The sequence below is a fragment of the Notamacropus eugenii genome, chromosome 3 (genome assembly GCF_028372415.1).
Source record: "Notamacropus eugenii isolate mMacEug1 chromosome 3, mMacEug1.pri_v2, whole genome shotgun sequence".
NCBI lineage: Eukaryota > Metazoa > Chordata > Mammalia > Diprotodontia > Macropodidae > Notamacropus > Notamacropus eugenii.
In genome coordinates, this window is record NC_092874.1 from 451,731,068 (window position 1) to 451,756,204 (window position 25,137).

The 25,137-nt window shown below is 34.8% G+C and overlaps 1 protein-coding gene across 3 annotated transcripts in view; it reads left to right on the forward strand.

Moving 5' to 3' along the window:
* The window catches only part of EIF4E3 (eukaryotic translation initiation factor 4E family member 3), a 48,542-nt gene extending 24,658 nt beyond the window's left edge, over positions 1-23,884 (forward strand). The window contains exons 3-7 of one of the 3 annotated variants that reach the window (XM_072598670.1): positions 6,527-6,621; positions 8,434-8,494; positions 13,501-13,567; positions 17,604-17,759; positions 22,266-23,884. In XM_072598670.1, the coding sequence (XP_072454771.1) occupies positions 6,527-6,621; positions 8,434-8,494; positions 13,501-13,567; positions 17,604-17,759; positions 22,266-22,312 (426 nt within the window). In that variant the 3' untranslated portion in view covers positions 22,313-23,884. The other 2 variants (XM_072598667.1, XM_072598669.1) reach the window with 2 other exon arrangements.
* Positions 23,885-25,137: the final 1,253 nt, after the last annotated feature.

Genomic DNA, 25,137 nt, shown 5'->3' on the forward strand with positions numbered 1-25,137 from the left:
ATAGTGAACTCTGCTATCTCCCGGAATGATGAAAATAGTTTTCTTAGGCTTGCCCCCCATTACCTTATTCTTTTACAATCAATCAAAAAAAAAGCCACATTTATTAAGCATTTACTAGGTGCCAGGAATTGTGGATAAAAAAATGAAAGGCAAAAACACAAAAAGAGTCCCTACCTTTGAGGAGTTTACATACTAATGGGGCAAACAATATGCAAATAAAGAGGCATATACAAGATCCATTTAGAATAGAAGGGTGTAGGGTCAGAGTAGAAGCATCAAGGGGCAATGTGGACTGTGAAGGCCTACTCCAGAAGGTGTTTTTTGAAGTGAGTCTTGAAAGAAACCCAGAAAACTTAGAAGTGGGATGAGCATTCCTGCTTCAAGGGACAGCAAGTACAAAGGCATGGTTATGAGAGGTCATTTTTGCTGTCTGTAAAGTACATGGGATGGAGTAAAGTGTAAGAAGACTGGAAAGACAGGAAGAGCCTTCATTTCCAAACAGGTGACTTTATAGTTGATGCTGGAGGTAATAGGCAACTGGGTTTGTTGAGTGAAAAGGTGGCAAGGTTAAGAAATTGTGGGCTAAAAAGAATGGATTGAAATAGAAGAGACTTAGGCGGGAAGGCTATTGTGACGATCCAAGCTGGAGTTGATGAGTTCCTGAACTAGGCAGGTTGGTTATGTGACTGGAGAAAAGGGAACATATATGAAGGGTGTTGAGAAGATTGAAACTAAAGCAGCTGATTGGCTATCTGAGGTGAGAGTGATGAGCCAAGGAAGAAGCTGAGTTTGGAAATTGGGTGACTTGGAAATTGGTGATGCTGTCAGCTGTAATGGGGAAGTTCAGAAGAGGGAAAGGTTTGGGAGCAAATTCTGTTTTAAACATGTAGAGATGCCTGTGAGACAATCTAATTTAAGATGTCCAAATGGCAGTTGGAGATACAGTATTGTCAGAGTAGGACTAGGTCTATAGATTTTTGAATTATCTGTGTAAAGAGGATAATTGAATCCATTAGCACTGATATAACTGATCATCAAGGAAGATACTATGTAGTGAATTCTACTATAACATGTTTCAAAAATGTGCATTTCTTTCATCACAATTGAACATTTTGAGCATAATACAAATTTCAATTTTGCTTCTGTGCTATTTATTCTGGAGACCTGGTATTGTAGAGTGCCCAGCATGCTCATTCAGCTGGGATGGAAGCTGAGAAGCATCCTGAAGATGATGATATGACTACTATTTATTGTACTATTTATGAATTTTGATAATTATGTGCAAAACTGTTGTATTTTAATTAGGTTCCTATCTTTCTATGTGTTGCTGATGAAGTTTTTGAGCTTTGTGCTCCTGACCCTATTTTCTCCATAAGTTCTATGGTTTTTATTGTGTGGTATTGTATAGTACAATGCTTCTGGGGAATGTACATATTATGTTATCACAGAACCAACTGTATAGAGGAAGAATAGGGTCTGTGATATACCCTAGGGAGAAACCCACAGTTAGAAGTCACAAAAACAGATTAAAATCCATGAAAATAGACCTCAGAATAGTCAGATAGGTAGGATGAGAACCAAGGCAGTAGTGTCCTGAAAATCCAGAAAAGAGAGAGGTCTAGAAGGAGAAGTTGTTAGGTGTACAGACAGGTTAGTTTCAATTGAAGGGTGAAGTCAGAGGCTACATTGCAAAGAGTTCAGAAGAGAGTGTGAAGAGAGAAAGGGAGGCACAGAATATAGACAAGTTGTTCAAGGAGTTTAGCAGACAAAAAAGGAGAAAATACAGGACTGCCAATAGCAAGGCTGGTAGGATCAGGTTTTGGGTGAGTTTTGTTTGTTTTCATTTTCGTAGGATGCGGGAAACATGAAAATCTTTGTAGCTGACCAGTTGAAGTGATTGCCAAAATGTAAGGTTAAGAAGAATTCAAGACATTTTAGGGATTTCATTATGTCTTGAACACTAAAATATAATGCAAATCATTTTGATGATATGAAAGTCTTCAAGAAGAACTGGATCATACAAAATTAAATATATAATCTAAATCAGGTTTGAGCATTTTTCATTTTGGCAGAATGTTGCGTAGGTTCTGGCTGCATTTACCTTTACTTCCCCTCCTGTTAAGATTGTTTTTGAGACTATAGGAAGTATGTAGTCATGGGAAAAGCAATAGATTTCAGGTCACATTAGTTTCAAGTCTTGGCTTAACCTGTTTGCTTGGTCATGCTGTGTCAATCTTACAATATTACGATGGCTGTAAGAATTATATAATCAGTTGAAAGGGACCTCAAAGGATGTCTAGCCCAACCCATAACCGACCAAGAATCTCATCTACAATAACATTCCTGATGAATGGTCATCGTACTTTTGTTTGATTGAAGACCACCAATGGAAGGGAATCTACTGCCACCTGAGACCAGTCATTCTATTTTTTGACTAGCTTTTGTGAAGTCTTTCCTTACATCAAACTTGTCTTTCTCTCTGCAATCTCTATCCACTACTATTAGTTCTGTTTTCTGGGCTTGATAAGATGAATCTCATTTTTCCTTCTATATGAAAGTTCTTTAAATACTTGGATAGTTCTCATGTCTCCCTTTGGGCCAACTGTCTCCTGTTCCTCTAGTGTATCCTCATGTAGCATGAGCTGTATTCCTCTTACCATCATGGTCTCTGATGTGTTCCTGCTTGCCAATGATCTTACTAAAATGTGGCTCTCAGAACTTGCAATCAATTAACAAACATTTACTATACTTACTATACCAATATTGTGCTGTGCACTGGGCATACAAAACACTACAGATAGAAACTGACCAAGGCAGAGTACAGAGGTATAAGCACTCCCTTGAATTTTCTTTTTGGTGTGTGTGTGTGTGTGTGTGTGTGTGTGTATGTGTGTGTGTGTACACACATGCACACTCACACACTCCCAAGCATGTTTTATCAGTTTGTGGACTTTTATTGAGTGAAAATGCTTTTTTCTTCATATTGAGATAGTTCACAAAACTCCCAGATTGTTTAAATAGGAATGGCTATCTGTATTGGTAGCTAATTTTTTTAACCCAAGTAAAGGACTTTACACTTATCTTTATTACATTTGATTTTACTAGGTTCAGTCTTATTGGGTGTTGGTTTAAAAACATCTTTTGGGGATCTGGACTGCTGTCCAAGGCATTAGGTATTTCAACAACCTGCCCTTTGTAGATTTTATAATAATGCCATCTCTGCCTTCATCTAATTCACTGGGAAAATGTGGAAAGAAAATGAGATATTGAATTTCATAACCTTATAAATTGTGAAGTGCTTATCAAATGTCAGGTATTATTATTTTTAACATTAATAATAATGAGAAAACTCCTCAATGTGCAATGACATAGAATAGATAATAAGCCATAAGTGTAAACAAAAGTATTGAATTAATTTATTTTACAAGTCAATTATTTTAGATGTAAAAACTTTGAAAACCATTTGCAAGGATGTATTTATAGCTTTTTGTTTTCTGAATCCTCAATAGAGACTTTAATTTGTAGAAAATGTGAACTACGTCTCATTTGTTTCCAACCTTATAGTGCCTTAGGTGTGGCAGTAAAGTAAATTCCCAAAGAATTATGTAATGTTACTTCCTTCAGTATTTCATTATCTTTTCAAGCTTATCCAAAAATTCTAAATATTAGAGGGAATTTATAATGTATGTAGAGGAGGCTCCATTTAAGGAAGCATCTTAATAATCTTTAGTTCCCTTCAAGGCTCAGCTCAAAATACACTTTCAAGAGGATTTCCATGATTTTCTCCAGTTTTTGATATCTCTCTTCCCATTTCCTTGCATTTATTTTGTACATACCTTATATTTACTTATCTGTGAACATATTTCATTCACCCCCATAATAATGTAAACTCTTTGGAGTCAGAGATCTTCCTTTCCATTTTGGTTTTGTATCCCCAGTGCCTAGCACATAGTAGGCACTTAATAAGTGCTTGTTGATTAATTGAGTAACTGTACTTTTAAATGGAGGTGTTTTTAAATGCATTAGATTTTTTCCCCCAATACCTTTATGCCTACACCCAAGCATTTAAATATTTAAAATATGTTAGGTAAAAGTTAAGTCTTTAGCTTTGTCACCCTGGGCTGTAATCTCTACCTGTCCCATCTGCCAAGAGTAAAGAACTTGATCACTTTTTTTATTTGAGAAAATTTATGACTGATGAGAGAAATTGATCTGGAGGTGGTTCTGTTCCTTCAGAACCTAAAATTCATTTTATTTTATTTTTTCTAGATGTAAGAAGACTCAGATTCTAAAGCACTTATGCCACGAGAGTCAGTATAATTTATTTTGGCTGGCTTAAATTTTTTTTTCTGTGTTTCCCATTTTGCTCTGTGTGTAGTGGTAACATTCTTCATTCATGTTCATCTTGCTCCTAAAATATGTTATATTACTGAGCAAAGAGATTTAACCAAATATCAGTATGTGGTCCAGTTTGGAGATAAGTTGTCAAAGAGACAAAATAATAATGTTTTGTACTTTTTAGTATAGTCTCTATATTTAGTATATTAGTATAGTCTCTTTATTTATTTGTATTGTGTTGTTTGTGTTCATGTATTATAATTAGGTACCTTGACAATTAGAGTTCTAAGAATCAGAAAGAACTGAGTTAAAATTCTTCTGACATGTGGCCATGAGTCAATCATTTAACTTTCCTAAGCCTCAGCTTCCTCATTGCTAAAATGTAGATGATGATACCCCTTGCACCTCATAGGATTATTGTGTGACTCAAAAGAGGAAGTGTATATGTAAATTGATTTGAAATCCTTAAAGTGCTATGTAAATTGTTTATGGTTTTTGTCATTCTTATTAACATCCCATATAACACCTAGAAAACTGTCCATGGTCGATGCTCAGTGAATATTTGTTGTGAACAAAGGATACCTTAAGGGATTTTTCTGGCTTTAGGGAGGATGTCCGTTTGAGATGCTTACTAAGTGACTGCTCTTTGGCCATATAGCCGAAAATGTGGTCTGCTAAATGGGTGTAGGGGAAAGTAGAAACACTTTTTTTTTTTTTAACATAGTGATTGTTTTCACATGCCCCTATATAGTAGAATTGTGTTTTGATGCAGTTGGCCATCAGAAGGTTAAAGTTCAGGTCACACTCCATCACTCAGTTCACAGCCTTAGACATGCAACTTTAAGCCAACGGATTCTTTACTTGGGGTCAGTGAACTTTTTTAAAAATAGTTTGATAACTATGTTTTAGTGTAATTGTTTTCTATTTGGTGTGGTGGTACTTACTTGTAATTTCTTCCTAATGGGGTAACCTCAAATGGATCGCTTAAGTTTGGGACTTCTCAGATGCAGTTGGCTAAGCTGACTGACTAGATGTTTTCACTACTTCTGGCACTAATGTGGTGAGCCTCCAAGACTGGGATGTCACTATGCTGCCTACAGAAGGATGAACTGACCCAGGTTGGAAATAACAAGTCATATCTTCTGTATTGATCAGCAGTAGAGTCAGACCCAAGAACACTAAACTTCCATCCTGGATGAAATGAAATCTAGTGTCAAAACAACAACACTATCTATCTACCTATCTGTCTATCTATCTATCTATGCATACGCATACATATGTGTGTGTGTGTGTGTGTGTGTGTGTACACACATATATTACGGAAGGAACCTATATATAAAATTAATATATGATGTTAATTTCTATTAAAACAATATATTTTATATAATCTGTGTAATACATTAACATATAACATATTGATATAAAATATACATAGCCAATTATACATATTACATATTTGGTTTCCTTTGCATTCCTATGTATTTTATCTAATGCATTTAAAAATGTTTTTGCTAAAAGACCCCATATGCTTCACTAGATTGTCTGAAGTGCCCATGACACATAAAAAGCAAAGTCATGGTTTAGATACTCTAAGCTTCCGTTTCTCCAGTATCTGTTCTATTTCACAGTTGTTATAATGACCAAGTGAGATAATCTATGAGAATCTATGTAAACTGTAAAGTATTATGTGAACGTTATCACCTTTTTTTGTGATTTGGTATCATTCATCCCTTCTCCCTTTCATCTAGTAGGGAAAGGAGAGAGCCAAGGAGTATGGTTATTTCCTCTCTCTCTTATTTCTAGGACTCCCTTGTGCCAGGGCAGAAAATTGAAACATAATTTTTAAGAAAATAATTGGAAATCATCTATGATGTCAGAAAAATCATTAGTTACAAATCAGTTCCTGGTTGTATATTGTTTCATGTTACATAAGAATATTTGCTCAGTAACCACAGAACTCTGAAGCGTAGAACTTGGCATGGTTTTAGAAAGTAAAATTCTCTATCATTATAAATGTTAATGTTCCTAGTGGAAAGTTGAAAGTGATAATGAGAAAAAATCTATTTTTAATAGCTATAACTTAATGAGAATCATATTTTCCTGCATGTGTTAATTTTGATGATTTGGTAGCATGTAAGTTAAATGAAAAGATTGGAATTAAAGTAAAATATGTTGTTTTCCTTCCAAGATATTCTGGAGTGTGTACAATAATATTCCTCCTGTGACTAACCTGCCTCTAAGATGCAGTTATCATTTAATGAGGGGAGAGAGAAGACCACTCTGGTAAGTAACTCTCATGTAATTTCAGGTTAAAAGTGGGAGGGAAACCACAGTGAAGCAAATAGATTTATACTGACTTGGAATATAACCATGACTCTCTACCACTTAAGTCTGAAAATAATTCTTTTTATGAGTTGGTAGTGAAAGAAAAACATGCCCACCTAGGTCATCTTAGGCCTTCAAACAGTATAGTAGTTTTCAGCCTTTTCTTCTCAGTGTTCTGCTTTATTGTCATCAAAAACAAATGTTTGTATTATTAAGCTCTTCCATTTTATAGTTTTTATAGTTTTCACCTGGGAGGTGTGACCTTGTTATTTTCATATCGATAACTATATTTTAATATAATTTTAATAGAGTTTCCTTTATAATCTTATTATTTTGTACATTAAAAAATATTGTTCTGAGAATGGGTCCATAGGCCTCCCTAGCCTGCCAGTGGTCCAGAACAGAGATAAGGCTTTCAAGAAGCCTTATTTTTGACAGTTTCGTTTAGACACGGTCCCTGGACTAAAGGAATTTATGATCTCATGGAGAGACAAGGTAGGTTATGTGGTTTAAGTAAAAAAATAGACCTCAGATGAACTTATAATATAGAATGATGTAAATATCTGCAGGATTATTAATGTTATCCAAGAAAAGGAAAAATTAAGCATCATAGATTTAGATCTGAGAAGGACCTCAGAGATCATCAAATGTCCTCTCCCACCCTTCTGCCATTTTAGAGATAAGAAAACGGAGACCTAGAAAGGTTGCTCGAGATCACACAGATAATAAATGTCACAATAAAACCTCAACCTCAGGTCTTCAGATTCCAAAACTGATAGTTTCCAATGTGTCTGCCCTCTTCTTTTTATCCACTACCAGACTCCCACACAGCTCAGTGTCTTTTTCCATCTATTGCCACCTTTAGGATCATATACCCAAACTTCCTGTCAGCCTCATTGTCCTGAATGGTAGTAGAATTTTTCTCACTCTCAATTCAGGAAGTATTTATTAAGCATCTACTATGTTCCAAGCACTGTGTTAGAAGGCAAAAAATGAGTCTGTGAACCTTCTTCTTTTCTCTTCCTTCCATCTATTCCAAGTGTCATTAACTTCTTTTTGTGTCTGTAAGTCTTCTTGCAGAATAATGTTTTTAAGGGCATAAAATAAAATACATAGGATTACAAAAGAAAACAGTTTTACTTTAAATTCACTTGTGAAGCTACTGAAAAAAATTCATATGTCCCAAGTTGAGAACCCCTGGACTATTCCCATCAATTTCTCTTGCCCATGGAGAAAGTGAAATAAAGATTTGAAGGGAAGATTCTTTTATTTTGTTTTCTTTTCCAGGGCCACTAAGATCCATTGTTATGTTTATTTTGGCCTTTGTCTTGTCCTCTCCACTAAAGTCATAGTCAATAATTACCTTAGTATATAGAACATAGTCTCTTAAAATACAAATTTAAATAAAATAAATCCAGTAGTCTTTTAAAAAACAAAACATACATGACAAATTTGTGGTTTCATATACTGTCTTTTTTGTGGTTCATTGACAATTGCAGTGTTTGTTTGATTACTGTAAAGTTCAAAATTAAAAAAAGAAAATTTTAAAAAAACCCTCCTTGGATGTTTCCTATTGGTAGGGAGGGATGCGATAAGCACAAGTGGAGGGAATAGAGAGATAAGAGGAGTGTCTATGCTGAAGAAATCACAGATAGCTTGATGTAATGAAGCATGTGCACATATGTGCAAACACACACATGCACACCTTAGACATACAATTACATGCATACACTATTTCAACCTTTTTTTTTTTTTTTGTCTCCAACTTAGGGAAGAAGAAAGCAACGCAAAGGGTGGCGTGTGGAAAATGAAAGTCCCCAAGGAAAGCACAGTATGTCTGTACCAGAACCTTTCTGGAAATGACTCAGCTGGGCCTTTGTTTATTGTGTTAGCAGACAGATATGTGCCTTCCAGAGTAGGGTAGCGTCATTGACTTTGAGTAGGACATAATGATGAAAAACCTTGAGTTATTCTCTTAGCCCTTTCTCTGCCTTACTTTCCCACCTTGGGAAATCATTTCTCTTCCTCTATAAACCAGCAATAGCAATGCTTACTTATGAAACAGCCTGCAAAACTCAAGGCTAGGCAGGCTGGCATAAAAAGGAATTATTGCTAAGAAAATTATTTCTCTCACTTTTCTCAAGTTTCCATATTTTATTTAACTGGCAATATTAAGATGGATTTACTCCTGGATTGACCAGGATTATACTAAATTCTATCCTCAATATCACTGGAGCCTAAAGACCCTAACAAGTTACTTTTTTTTTAATGGAGGATAGCTCCAATGACTAATAATAATTCCAAATAACACTTTGGAATAACCCCAAAGAACACTTCTTTTACATAGTGATTACATTTTCACATGTCCCTGTAAAGTAGAATTGTATTTGGATTTAGTTGAACATCAGAAAATTAATGTTCAGGTCTCAGCTCCATCACTCAGTCTTCTTAGACAGATCACTTTAAGTCAAGGGATTCTTAATCTTGGGTCAGTGAAAATTTTTGTTAATAATTTGATAACTGTGTTTGAGTATAATTGGTTTCTACTTGGTGTGGTCATACATGTCTGTAATCGCCTCCTAATGGGGAAGTCTTGGATGGTGTCTCCTTTGAGTTCAGGACTTCTTAGCTGCAGTAGGCTAAGTTGACAAGGTATCTGCACGAAGTCTGTCGTTAATATTTGAGCCTTCAAGACTGAGCAGCCACTAGGCTACCTACAGAAGGATAAAAGGGCCTCACCTCAGAATGCTAATAGGACACAAGTCATGAAATATTGCTATTTAGGGGCACCAGCATGATGCTGGGCCTTGCTGCTGATGGCCAGGACCATCCCTGTATCCAATGAGGGAGAAGTGACACCTAAGAGATGTGCAGTTGTTTGCTGTGGTAGAGCCATTCAGAAGTATGGCCATAGATGTCTCCAATAGATTCTTGAAAGTTAAAAAGAAGCAGGCCCACATGGGACTGTATTCATTATATTGGATGACAACGAACATTAAAATGTTACCTTAAGGCTCAAGCAAACCAAAAACAGCCCTTGATAAGGCATAAAAGAAATAAAACTACATAGTCTCACCTTTCCATTGTTTCTTTCATGTATGTGTGCTCAAAAGAACTGAAAACCCTCCAGGGACCCATATGTCTGAGATGTGTAGAACCAGATTTATTTGTTAAAGGTGCAAACTATTAGTCAAGATATATTCTTCCAAGTTTTGACTGTTACTTGGCATATGTATTAAAAAGAAAAAAATGTTAGGGAAGCAAATAACAAACTATGTAAGGCTTAGTAAGCAGAGAGAGAAAGTGGGGATGGAGATGGGGAAAGATGGGGAAGAAGGAAGGAGAGAGAGAATGGGGGAATGGAGAAATCTTTATTTTTTATTTTTCAAGTTTCAGTTTTTATTTGCTCAATCTTATTAGTAATTGAATTTTAAAAGAAACTCTGATGTCAACCTCATTTGAAAGGAATTTCCTATTCATTCCTTATCTTTACCCTGAAATACTAAAAATTTAAGAGATCATGTACAAAATCTGAAGTCCACTGTTTATTATTTGTTTTTGAAAAGCATTCACCGACTTTAACAGTATGAACAAATGTCCTGTTTGCCACTGGTTCCCCTTTTGACTTTTGACTTCTGTGGATTCTTAGAATTGCGTTGACATTGTTTACACAGTTGTTGCTACTTTATCAATTGTTCTGATTTAGCTTTCTTCTTCACCCCAATCTCTTATATATCTTCACATATTTCCTTATAGTCTTTATATTTGCAGTTACCTGTGATATAACAGTATTCAGTTATGGTCATAGTCCATTTTTTCTGCCATTACCTAATCATCCTACATTCAAATAATTTGCATTTATTTTTTGCTATTATATACAAATTTGCTGTGATTTTTTTGGGTGGGACTTGGATGGCTTTCCTTCTCTCTCCTCCCAAACTCCCATTCATTAACATTCTTAGAGTGTGCATAATGACTTTTACATATTAAAGTTTGAGTTAGAAGACAACTCAGTCATTAAGTTCACTTCTTTCGCCTAGTTAACAGGTAGATGAGCCCATATTTGAACCTGGTCCTCAGACTTCACATGCGCATTTATTCTGCTGACCCCTTAATACCAAAATCACCAAGTTGCTTCTTTTTAGAGGGCCCAGCTGGCAACAGTCACCAACAGTAATGATTTTTGCTTTGTAATTATACCAGTGCCTTTTCTCCAAGTAGCCAAGACCTTCCACAATTCTTCATGAACAGATTATGGCATTACACTCAGTTTCCCTTGAAGGCAAGTGTAGCAGAAACTATGAAATCAAAAGGATAATTAATTTTCACTGATCTTAACTTCTCCTTTCCTAATCAACAGTGCTGTGTAGTCAGTACCAAGAGACAAATTAGAAAGAGCAAAAGGTCTTTCAAGGAAAAAAAAATCCTTGGTAGTAAATAAAGGAGAACAAGAATGGGAGAGAACAAGGTGGAAAAAAGTATTTAAGGTACAGTGAAAACATGGGGGGGAACTGGAGGAACAAAAGGAAACAAATTTGTCAATAATATCATTCCACGGGGATTCAGATTCAACTGTATTTACTAGACAAATGCCAAGACCTCAATGTCTTCTGGACAAGGGGCACAGTTATGATGCTACAACACCCATGTGTCAAGAAACATAGTGAAGGTGCCTTTCTGTTCAGTGATAATTTACAAATGGACTCTAGTTTTAAATTTCAAAGGGTACTGCCTATCAGTTTCATGAAGCGATATGAAATCCTCTGTTTGGCATTTAAAGCACTGGCCCAATTTTACCTTCCCAGTCTTCATAAACCTTATTTCCTTCTATGTACTCTGATCCAGCTTCATTGGTCTTTTGGTTTTCTTCCTACAAGATATTTCATGCATTTGCATTGGCTGTTTCTCCTGCCCAGAATGCTCTCCCTCTTCACCTCCAACTCTTAGTTTCTCTGGCTTTTTTAAAGCCTCTTACCATGTCTCATCTTCTGTAGAAGGCCTTTCTTATTTCCTCTTTTCCCTTTCCCCCAGCCCTGAGCTGATACTTTTTCTTAGAAATTACTTTCCATTTACTTTGTATACATCTTAGAGTTATGGTTATTTGCATGTTGACACCACCACCCCACCATTAGAATGTGAACTTCTTAAGAATAGGGACCATTAGCACAGCACCTAAAACATGGTTAAGTACTTAGTAAACGTTTTATAACTGACTGTCTGAATGACTGAATCTTCATTACTGAGAATTAAGCCCAGCAGATTAGCTTTGCAAATCAATGCAAAGTTTACCAGTTCACAGAAAAATTTTAACTTCCCCCCCCCTCCCCAGCAATAACTTATTTACTACTGTGATATTTCAAAACTGTGACAGTCTTGATAAAGACACAGAAAGTTAAAATAACACCCTCTGTTCTTTTGGGATCTTTTGTGGAGTTTAAATGTATTTAACATTTTTTTAAAAATTGTCCACTGCAAGAAAATCCTTATAGTTTCACAGACCTTAAATGTACAAGCTAATTTGTTTCTTTTACAGCAATGTTTTGATACTTTTGAAATTAATCCAGCACTGAAATTATTTATATACATGAAAGATTATGTTTGGAGGTTCTTTTATTTAAGAAAGAATAGAAAAAATTTCTAACACATACATTTATATGCATATACATATATGCACACATGTACACATGGGTACATGTATGCATTTTATATGCATGTGTATACACAAATACACATATATTTATACATCTATACGCATTCTCGCTAATGAAAAGGGAAACTTAGTCTCTCCTCCTATGAGTGTCACTGACTTTAAAAGGTTTTTTTTTTTTAGTTACTCTGAACATCACCAATGCCTTTACTAGAAATGTGTTTTCTTTAGCCTTCAAATCTCTTTACCTCAATTTACCACAACTCATTATGATTTTCCCTGCTATAAAATTGCCTGTGTTATACACTAACCTCCTCCAGGCTTTCCCCTCTACAATTCTCCATACAAGTACCAAAGTAATCTCTCCAGTGCACAGATCTAATCAAAGGATTCCTCTGCTCAGAAACATTCAGTGTTGTTTTTCCCATTGCCTACTGAACAAAATAAAACTCTTTAGCTTAGCATTCAAAGCTTCTAAAACCTTTATCTCCCACTACTCCTTCTTGAACTCAAATAAATCTCAATTGAAAAACATGTATAAAACACCTACTATGTGCCAGGCACTGTACTAGTCAATAGGTTTATAAAGACAAAAATCAAATAACCTCTGCTTTGAGTAGCTTAACATACTTATTGTTTGCAGGTCTTTTCTTGCGCTCTCTCTCCTTTATGCCTTTGCACTTGTCATCCTAATTCCTGTAATCCACCCTTCTCTACATCTCTACCCATTGAAATACTGCTCTTTTTTGAAGGGTTGGTCCAGATATTGTCCAGCTCCATGAAGCATTTTTTGGTATCGCCTTCTAGACATGCTCCTTCCTTGAATCTCTCGCACTATGCTGCTCAACTCTTCTTTCACACTTAAACCCAAATTTACCTTGTGGTTATGCATATATATATATATATATGTATCTCCTCTTATTTTGTCATGTCTATTGTTGGCTTCCAAGGGTAGGAAGTATCTTCCTTCATCTTTGTATCCCTAGTGCCCTTGCCCAGCATTGGAAGGGACTTACTAAATGTTTGTTGAATTGTTAAATTACTGAAGATTTTTGCCCATCTGATTTGGAGATGTCTGAATTTTACAAGTGAGCTTAAAAAACTAATGTTTCCTTATAGAAGAGCAACTTGCCTGAGGTCCCAAAATTCAGTATCTGAAAATGTGTGTATGTATTTCTCTTCCATGTTAGCCCACAGTTTGGAAAGAGTTGTTGTTAGCAACTATCGGGGAACAGTTTACAGATTGTTCTACAGCAGGTAAAAACAAAACATCATGGCTCAAACTGCATGTGTATGTACCTAGTGCTTGGCTATTGTGTTTGTTCTTTGGCAGAAATTGTTTGTATGTGTGTGTGGGGGTCTTTTTAATATGATGCTGTATAGAAGCTGTTTATTTTACTATGTAGTTGGCTTAGACTTTTTTTGTTTTGCATGTAACCAGTGGTTTTTAGTACTGTCTGTTTTTGTAGTCCACTGAAAGGTCAGAAGCAAGAGAGAATTTTTTTTTTTTAGTCTTTTAACTCTTATGTGTCCAAATTCTGGAACTCCCCATAGATATCCCATTGCTTTCCATGAGCTGTCTGATGCCTCAGCAGTTGAACAGTTAAGTAAGATTTTAATCAGATTAGTGGTTAAATATCCAAGTTTTTCATAAAATGTAATGAATATCTTTCATACTGCACAATTAGGAAGTAACCAGAAATGTAAGCAATGCACATATATGAAAAAACTCTGTCAAATTTCAAACTATAACAGACCCGGCAGGTAAAATACATATATGTATGTATATGTACATGTACATATTTATATAATCAATATCTCTCTTAGAATATAAAATATAGAACTTGATGATTTGCTTCATTTTATTTATTTCCTAGTTTGTTGTTTTTTAAATCAGCCATGGTAATTTGACTATAATCAATTGAAAACAGAAAGAGAAGTTAAAATCCACTGAACTATTAACCTGAACAAAATTGTTTTCATTTTCCTTGTTTCAACTTTTATTCAACATGTAAGTGAAAAATAAGAGTCAGTGGTATCTCCTGAAGTGTGTGGGAAGGGAGGACCATTCTGTTAGGTCTCCTACATTCTTTGCCCTCTTGTATTGTCCTGGAAAAACAGTAGGACAAAACTCTCATTTCCAAGCCACAACTGAGGGTGCAGAATGAGCAGGGCTTACCTTCAACTTCCCGCTGTGTACTGTTCTGCACATATCCCATCTGGCCCAATCTTGATTGTTCCATAGGCGGTGATAAGCTCAGGGCTGGTCTATTTTTTTTTAATGTTCAATGGATTTCCCAAAGTCCTGAAGAATGACTGATCGTTATTCAACTAAGCACACACAAAAAAAGGAGAGCATTTAAGTTTATTTTAATTCTTCCTTAAGTGTCTCATTCAGACAGATTCTGGGTAAATGTAAATCAACAACTGTTTTCCCCATTTAACCTTTAAATAAATCACAACTCTCTTGAAAATTTATTTTGATAGAGCAAAGAACTTGTGGGTTTTGCAAAGCATTACCTCAATAAGGGGTTTCAAAACCACCCATGTCAAAGCTGTTTGTAGCTACAACCAAATAAATGATTAAGGTCTTTTAATTTTATTTGTACAATTACCTTTTACACTTCAACTTAGCTACTTTAGAGATGAGTTGGGCTAAAATTAAATAATTGGCTTAACAGTAAAGAATCTTTTTAACAGTAAAGAATCTGCATTAGCAGGAAATTGTAACTTGGTTAAATGTTGCTAAAAATATGACTCATGCATAATTACAAACATGTGAATCCCTTTGAGAGGCAGTTTTCTGTATGAATTATTTCTGTTTCAGGTACTAGGAAAGATGAACTAAGTAAAAATAGCTGACCAGTTTGAGAAAATAATATCTATGGTTACACAACTGTCTCTGGAAATAACACATTTTATTAGGGTCATGTTCATGCTGACTAATTCCATGTATGAATATAATGTAGGTTTGCTAGATAGCCAGAAGTGCCCTTCCATATAATTTACTTTCTACTTAATGTATAATTTTTGTTGCCCACATCTTAAATTCATGGAAGTGATGTGGTGGGCAAGTAAGACACATTCTCTGTCTCTCTCTCCCTCCCTCCTTCCCTCCCGCCATCTCCTCTCCTCTCTCTTTCTCTCTACACACACACATATATACATGTGTATGTGTATTCTCCAGACAATCAGATTTAACTGCAAAATGAAAAACTGTCAGCTCATTGTTTACGTTTTTAACAAAATCAGAACAGTTTACATAAACAATTTCATCTATTGTGAAGAAATTTATTATTCAAATTACTCAAAAAGAGAATTGTTGTCTTCCTAAGGCAAGAGTTGATTTATTATTAAACAAGATTTAAAAAAATCATTTCTCTAAATAAAAGTTGTTAGAATAGCAGAATCTCAGAGTTGGAAGGGTCTTAGAATTTATCTAATTTAGGCTAAGTCTTCTTCACCTTTTTTCTATCACCTTTGCCATTCTGGTGAAGTCTGTGGACCCCTTCATTGCTTTCACATGTGTAAAATAAAACATGTATGATTACAAAGTATGCCAATTATATGTGTGTGTGTCTGTGTGTCTGTGTAAGTAATACAATACCCTGAAATCTATTCCACATTAAAAATGCCTGATCTAGTTCTACAAAATTCTCAACACATATAATAAAATAGTCAATCTGGAAGGGAACTTAGAGATTTTTGAACCCCAACCACCTTATTTTTTTTTTCAAATGAAGACACTGAGGCCAGGGAAATGAAGTGCTTTTGCCACTTAATACATTTCCTGGCATATTAGTAAATCTTTTTTTCCTACATCCTTCCCAAGGTCATATAGCTAAAAGCCTGGGATAAAACTAGGATCTAATTTTCTAGTCATGAATTTAGCTTTCTTCCTGCTATACCAATTCTGCTCATGTCCACAAGTGAAGCACCTTTTATTAGGCTCAAAATATTTTTTTAATAAAGCAATTAGTGAGTTTTAAAATGAAAATTTAAGAACAAGACTCATCGTGATTTAAATTGTATCTGATTATACAAATGAATTTAACTTCCAAAAGAAAGCAGGATAAACTCACTGAAATTTGACATTTGCAAAACAAATCAGGCTAGATAATGTATGACTTCACTTTCTAAATTTGTTGATGCTTGTGTATTTCACTTTACTAACTGAATGTCAAGTTGTATGATGCTGTTTATAGTACATCCTATTTATCTTACTGTAATGAAAGTAGGAAACCAGAGACATCATTTGAAACCACCACCATTGCATGGGAATAGATACCCTCAGACATTCCTTTGAGCTCTAGCATTTTTTGTTTGAATCTACGACTGTGCAACAAGTGAACATTATAATAATTACAATAACACCTCATCCAGTGGTTAATGAATTAACTCCCTCAACCATCGATAACACTGTCAAGGACTGGGAAGACTAAGCAAAAAATATCCCAACAGGTCATGGGATCATAGATCTAGATCAGGAAGGAACTTGAAAGGTCATCTAATGGATTTCTGTACTCCCATTTTTCCTGGGAGATTAGGTGGCTGCTGAGGTCACATAGTAAGCATAAGGCATTTAGATTTGAACCCAAATCCCCTTGTGTTAACAGTAATAATGTATTTACCCTTTTTTTAGACACTATGCTAACAAGTTTGATTATCTGTTTTCCCAACATACAACAGAAATCTCAAGTTAAACATGGCGAAGTAGGTAGAAATGGTTACAAACAAGCACAAGGACATCAGTAAGAAGGGACAGTTGATAGCCTGAGAGTAAAGAAGGTGACAGAAAAACGTAAAAATGTACAGCAGGACTCAGAACTTGTAGAGAGATAGTATATAGTGAAGGAGATGTATACACATCTCTGTAGCTCATGAGAGCTTCATTAGAGCCACTGTTTTCTACCATGATGATCTATAGTCATCAAGAAGTCATTCATTTCATCAAATTCCATTTAAGGTGCCAGGAAAATATATAATGAATATGAGAAATATTTCCAGGAAAATGAATTTAGTGATAATATTTTTTAAAGCTTTGATGCTTAAAACAACGCGTTTCAGTTATTTGGAGCAGCAAAGTCCGTGACAGTGCTACTACTATAAAATTGCTTGTTTGCTAGCTTTTTCCTGCTTGTTTCCAACTTAAAATAAAATGAATCCTTAGAGCATCTTTTTTTTTAGTCTTATCCATTATTTAGAGGCAAAATGTTACATTCTGAAGCTCCTTGCAGATTGATTCAAAAAAATTAACTCATTTTCCCCTTGATCCTGTCCATCCTCCTTGCAGATGATGATGTAATAGGGGTTAGTGTGAGTGTCCGTGATCGAGAAGATGTTGTTCAAGTCTGGAATGTGAATGCCTCTTTAGCAAGTGAAGCCACAGTCTTAGAAAAGATCTACGAACTCTTGCCACACATATCTTTCAAAGCAGTATTTTATAAACGTAAGTACTTTGGTTCCAATTATCCCCTTCTAGGTCAATCTATAGTTTACTTTTAAAAATAGAAAATATATTTCAAAGTGGGAAAAACAGAATCACTTGAAATTCCCATGTGTTTAAAAAACAGTCTGCATAATTCAGACCAGATTTTATTCCTTCCTATCTATGTGGGTCAGAAAAAAAAGAGAGATAAAATATTTGTTATTTTAAAAAATTAAGCCTAATCTTTTATGTATGTATATATATATATGTATGTATAAATAACTTACTCAGGAATGATTGTATTGGATTCAAGACAAAAATTTTAAAGACTCTTATAAGAGCAGATGGGGGTAGATCTTTAGTCATTCTTCCTATAAAGAATTTACAAGATATAACATCTGTATTATAAGCTGAGGCTAGTTCTAAATGTAAAGATGGTTGTATATTATACTGAAATGCTAATCATTCCTCATTATCAATGATTATAAATATACAAACTGAAAATATATTTATGCATTTGCAGTGGTAAAATGTTAGCAACCAGAGTATAACACATGTACTTATTGACCCAGAATTTCCATTTTAATTTATATCTATTGCTTACGTGTAATTTTAAAGTTATCTCTCTTACACAGGAAACAGTTTTTTACATCCTGCTAAGCAGGTGTCTGCAAATGCTGCGTTATGGTTTTAATGAAAAATTGGAGACTGGAACTGCCCCTTATGTATCCAATGAGCATTCCATAAATGCCTAGTATGTAGAAGGCACAAACCATTTTAAGTTTTTTGAAATACTTGAAATGTTTCAAATACACAAACTTTCATAACAAATATGTCCTTTTTCCTGCTCTTCTAGTACCATTGACAAAAGGTGAGAGAGACTTAAAGATGGGAAGGGATCATCTATTATTTCAAGATTGGCTGACTGTGATTGAAAATATTGAACAGAGCCTTCTGTGGAAATAAGAGACATGAAAGTCAAACTGTTCAGGTTCTAAAGAGTAACATTAGCTCCTAGCTACAGTTAAATACAATGTGCTATGTTTCTTCACTTTAGATGAAAATGAGAAGCAAAAAGGAGTGTGGGGGGGAGCCATATAAATAGTATTCCTTAGACTTGGAGTGCAGGGATGGTAACTGTGCATGCCCATTTTGTACTTTGGATGCTATAAAACTACATTCTCAAAAAAAGGAAAGAGAAATAATTGAAAGTTTACTTTTTAAAATGTTATTGTCAATATGGATTTTTTTAAAAAATTCATGACAAATTACTATAATAACACTTTTAAGATCAGAGTTGTTTTGTTTTTCTTGATGGGAAGGGGCAGACTATTCTTTTTCATCCATTTGGATATTGCTACTTTGATTGAACTTGACAATATGAAGAGATTGGTAGTGTAGTATAGAGAGGTAAAGTGAGTTAAAGGGATAGAGTCCTGGCCTGGGAGTCAAGAGACTTCAGTATTAGTCCAGGCTCTGCTGTGTGACTGGAGACAAGTCATTTAACTTCCTTGGCATTCAGTTTCCTGTAGAAGGAAAGTGTTGCATTAAATAACCCCTAAGGTTCTTTTCAATATTAAAATTCTATGGTTCCGTAGTTTGGAGTGTTCTAGTCAATCTGAGTTGATCTAGAATCAGAGAAATTTAAATTGTTCACATTCATTAAATAATTGGATCACAAACTGGTCAGACTAATTTTTGGGTCCACATTAGTGAACTAATAAGATTGACCATGTGGCAGCGTGATTTGCTGCTTAGCAACTAATTGTTGTGCTTGCTGGAAAAGAAGAATTGAGTTTATTTTTAGCCAATTTAGTCAAGCTGGATGACCAAACCGAGTGTAGATGCTACTAGAAATCATTATTAGTGACAGGTGTCATTTCTGAGTAGGAAAAATCATATTTTAATGGCATACATTAAAATTAAAATATTTCAAATTATCCAGATTTTAATTTAGATAAAATTATCATTGTCCCAATGCTCATTAAAACATCAACAATTCTTCTGACTCTCTCCAAAACAGGCAGTCTTTGCTCAACAGGATTGTATTTTGAGTCCTGTATAATTATTTTGGAAACATAAGAAGTTGCGAGAAATTTTGTTCACTGAGTGATTTGACATTGGCAAATAGCTTCAGGGTGAACTGAGTAGAGGTGGCTGACTTGGTGAATGTACTTTGTAATGCTAATAACTTTTGTTCTGGGTTCGAGAACTCAATAATTGACAGATTCTGGGTGGCATGTTAAAAAATCACACAGAGGAGTGACCTAATAATCAAGTGAGCTAGTCAGTCAGAATATAGATATAGATACATACATACATACATACAGATAGATAGATAGATATAGATAGATACTTTACTGTTAACTTGGACAATATGCTACTTTTATTTCCAGGTCTAAATCTGTTTTTTAGCCATGAAATTCATGTTAGGTAGAAATCATAGATTGTACTGAACTCTTCTGTAGAGTGGAATGAGAAATCTACAGAAAGTAGGAGGAACATTTTTGTACTATCTTTCCATGCAGTTCACATTTCAGTCAATCAACAAGCATTAATTAAGTCCCTATTACATGATAGACTCTATACTAGACATACTATCTGTATTGTTCATGTATAATTTTCAGTTAGGATATTTTTTATCACAGTATAGATCTCAGTTAAAACTATTTCATTAGAAGCCTTGACAGGTCTAAAGAAAAGTGGAAGGAAGGAAGGAAAGAAGGGAAAAAATGGCTAAATAGACAAAGCTGTGAGAAATGCTCAGTTTTTAAGTACAGTATTCATAAAGAATGCTGAGTATGAACAGTTAATAGAAACCTGGGAAAATTTGCAAGAAATTATGCAGAACCAAAAAAACCAATACAAGTAATGAAGACAACATAGAAGCAACAAAACTCTAGTCAATTACAAATGTCACTATTTGTGCCATATAATCAAAGTTAAAGAGCATATCCTTCCTTGCAGTTAATTGAAAAAATTATTTAGGAGAGTGTACTTTACAAAGTAGGATATTGTTTGTTACAGAGTAATTGCTGGGTCAAAGCAAAATGTTTCAGTAAAATGACCAAAAGAAAAGTAGGTCATTTAACTGAATGTACATAGATATGACCATTGAAATGTTCAAAGTTGGAGTTCTGTATCCGGGGTCTTTGTGGCTTAAAGTCACCCTTAAGAGAATACAGGTCTTAGGACAACTCATCCTTTTCCACACTAGTTTTTTATGGTTAAACTGAATTTAAGGTTAAAATAAATTTCCAGGGAAAAAGAAGTCAAAATAGTAAGAGGCATGAGAAGATGTAATGTATATCATATGTAAGGTGGGACGGGGAGGGTCAGACTCATCATTTTGCCTTGGCACTAGTGTAACAGGTATGGGCTGATGAGATGCTGTACCTTTAGTTTTTAAATGACCAGTTGGCAGCTCACCAATCCTAGCTTCCTTCAATTCTCTCAAAGCCTACCTTCCTTTAGGAGACTTTCTTATCTGCATCACTGCTGGTGCTTTCCCTCTGAGATTACCTCCAGTTTACATACCTTTTATGTTCATTATTATTTACATGTGTACTTTCTCTTTATATTGTAAACTCCTTGAGGGCAAGGACTGTTTCTGCATTTCTTTGTATTCCCTGTGTTTGGCATCTTGTCTGGCACATTGCGAGCACTTAATAAATTCCTATTGATTTGACTCAACTCTGTAAGTCTCCAGGGGCCCTTTAAAGTGTGGAAACCAGAGAACCAAAGTCAGTTCTGAAATGTTATTACCTACTTGTGCAAAAGATAATAAAAAATCTAGTTGTCTGACCTTGTCATTTGACTTTGGGTTTAGAAGCTATCCTCTTGGACATAAATTTTCTAACTAGGAATTTAGCCCAGGAGGAAATGTTTTGTAAACTCGACTTCTAAGTTTTTTCAGTTAAGAATGTGAAGCCTAGCATCTTTTCACATTGTAGAACACAATTGTAGTCATCCCCCATATCCAGCACTGGGACTAATAAATAGGAGGAAGTCTAAAGATTACCACTATCAACAGATTTTTTTTGGCTCTGTAGAGATTGAAGTAGAAGAAAACTTTAGTGAGAAAATGTATTAACTTTACAAAATACCATTTTATTGTATTCTGACTAAGCAACATAGCTATTGTTACTATCTCATGTTGTTTTTTAGGTTATTTTTTTGTTTGTATTTTAAAACAACATGTCTTAGCTGGGTAATTTTTCTGATATGTTCCGTGTGACACATTTTAATTTGTGGGTCTCACTTGGAGCAACATATTTTCTTCATCATCCTGTCCAGTTTTAGTTTCTTGGACACAGCAAAAAGAATCAGACAGCATCAGTATTGTTTCCTTGTGCTTTGTTTTTTATTTTAATTACATATCCCAGGAAACAAGTGAACAGTTACTGGGGAAATGGTATTTGAATTTTTACTGACATTTAGAAAATAAAATAAGATGCTTAGAAGAAGATTGCCCCATTCTTTATTTAAAATTTTCTTTTCCTTTCTTCTTTTTTCCTGCCATTGTAGCCCATGAAGAACATTATGCTTTTGAAGGTGGACGTGGAAACCATTAATTGCACTCTGTACAGAATTTTTTGTCCTTTGCTGATTGGTTTTGGACAGGATCTAAGCAGGAGGGAAAATGGAGAGAAGACTTGCTGAAGCAAGATGTTGGCCATTTTAGATGTGTTTTTCACCCTCTCCAACTGGGCAATTAGTACTCCCCAAGTTGGAGGTGGCAGAGGACTTGTGTTGACTTCTAACTTGATATTAGTTGCTTCAGGCCTTTTAGATTCTCTTTTCTTTTCATTCTGGTTGTTTTTTCCTCCATCCTCTTATTTCTCTTCAGTCTAATTATTGTTTTACATAGACCTGTCTCCTTGAGGTACAAGGTTCTGGTTTCTCTTGAAAGGGCGAGTAGAGAAAGCCCTGACAATGCTGCTTTTCCCGATCATGTTGTCCATTAGAGGAGACTGGCTTGGGGAACCAGGCATTTTAATTATTTGTCATGAAACATTCCTATTAATAAAGCTTTTGCTCATTGTCTTTTTTTTCAGGAGAAAGGGAAACTGTACTACACGTTCTACCATACAAAGTGGTCTGATTTTGCACTGACAAATGCACACATAGGTTGGGTTGAGGTTTTGGGGTTGGGGGGGGGGTGTTTGTTTTTACACAAAAGGTAAGATCAAGAAATGATTTTTGACAAATTCCATGAACACATTTTCACATTGATCCACTCTGGAAATATTTTTAACCAGGACTTCACTTTGGTTTTTTGAAAGCGTTACCTAAGAGTGGAAGAGGAGGTTTTCACTTCATAGGAAACCTGAGGCTTCCTATTTAAAAGGGAGGTGATAATGGAATTGCTTAGAATTAAGTTTGCTGTCTTCTGAATTTGGGATGTACATACCTACTTAAGGTTTTTCAAATCAATCCTAATGCATTTTGCTAAATGGATTCTCATTTCTAGCTTGTGTTCTGTGTAGTTTCACATTATTGACAGTACTCTAAGGGAGGTAGTTTTTTCTTCTCTTTTTCATTTAGGAGCAGGAAGTTAATTCTCGTTTGCAGTGTGAATGTGAATATTTGCAAAATTGAATTCTGAGTGATTTTGTCCATATTAATTATTGGTATTGTTGATATATTTTATTATACTACCAAAGAACTATTGATTTTTCAGCTTTTTTTTAATTTTTAAAAATAAGAAACTGCAGAGTAGAAGCAAATGTACATCCCCTTCTCTCTCACTGAATGAAATTAGTATTTTCACTTGGGAATTGTTCATATTGCACTGATATCCATATCTTTATTCTAGGAAGTCTCTGCCTACACCTACCTGGAAAAAGCATAAGATTTTTTTGGTGTGTTTTTTATTTAAGTTGTTTCTTTTTGTTGCTTTATTTCAGGACTGTTAGCAAGTAACGCAAGTTTATAAATCTTGTGTTCAGTACCATTTTGCCCAATATTTCTAACTCCTCTTTGCAAAGTTGAACAGCAAAGATATGACTTAAGATAGTCATCAGAAATATATGTTTATAAATAAATGAGATTTCCATTTAACATTTTTTGAATGTCAGCTGTATTTATAAATAATAAATTGTGCAGTTTATTTACATTATCAATAAAAATCTTTCTAAAATTGAGTTGCTTCATTCATTTCAATGAAATAAAGTGTTACTAGATCTGTTTTTATGAAGACAAAGACCTGCTTATTTTCTAAATTCACTAACATTCAACTTGTGTCTTAATTTTTCATCAAGCAATTATAAATGACTCCTTTTTCCCAAAAGAGTAAGGAATTTCTCTTCAGTATAATTTTCTTTGGTAGTAAACCGAATCTTAAGTATTTTTACTTTCAAATGTATGTATCTGTGTAATAAATTACATGTAGGTTTTCTAAGTAAAAATAATAATATTAGACTTAGTTTAATTTTTGCTGGTTTCTGTCATTTAAGTTAGAAAAAATATAACTTTGGCACATTTTGGCCAAATGAACTTTAGCAATTGTTTTAGCACCTTTCTAAATTAGTGGCTGTTAAAAAGACTTTAATTTACGTAATATTAAGAACCTATCATCTTAATTACCTTAGAAGAGGATTTTGTTAAATTTTACTTTGGAAATTGTTTTAATTGAATATTTGGTTCATAATATCCTTTGAATGAGCTAAGCTGATTTAATCAGTTTTAAAACCTCTCATTAACTTCCTAGATTAAAGGAGGAAATGATATATAGAGATGCAAGGAAGCATTTTGTGTGGTTTCTGCCTTTCTTTTCAGCCTATTTTACTAATCTCCAACCAAGTTGAAATGGTGACTTTCATTAGAATTCTAATATTTGTAGCCAAGTCACTGAAGGTGCCAAATCCATAACCCTTCAGGCACTAAAATTCACTTCCTCTGAATGGCTTTGCTAGTGAGCTCAAGCTGTCTTGGGCTCTCTATGTGCTCATGAGTTGCATTTCTTTTCACAGAATAAGACTCTATGAATGCAATCAAGATTTGTTTACTCCTTACAATTTTCCCTAGGTACTTCTGCACCAGTAATCTTTTAGGTCCTGGGTCCATCACCTCCTTTATTGAACTAAAGAAGTATAATATGTAGTTGAACTATTAGACATTGGCAGGTCACCAAACTAATGTCATTGAAACAAACATGAATTTGGACTTGGCAGACCTGGGTTTGGATCTCACTTCACTTATTAGCTATATAACTATGAGTAGGTCAGTTGGGCTTGTTGTTGCTCAATCATTTTCAGCTCTTCATAACCTCATTTGGGGTTTTCTTGGCAAAGATGCTGGAATGATTTGTCACTTCCTTCTCTAACTCATTTTACAAATGAGGAAACTGAGGCAAATAAGCATAAATGACTTGCTCAGGGTAAGTGTCAGAGGCAGG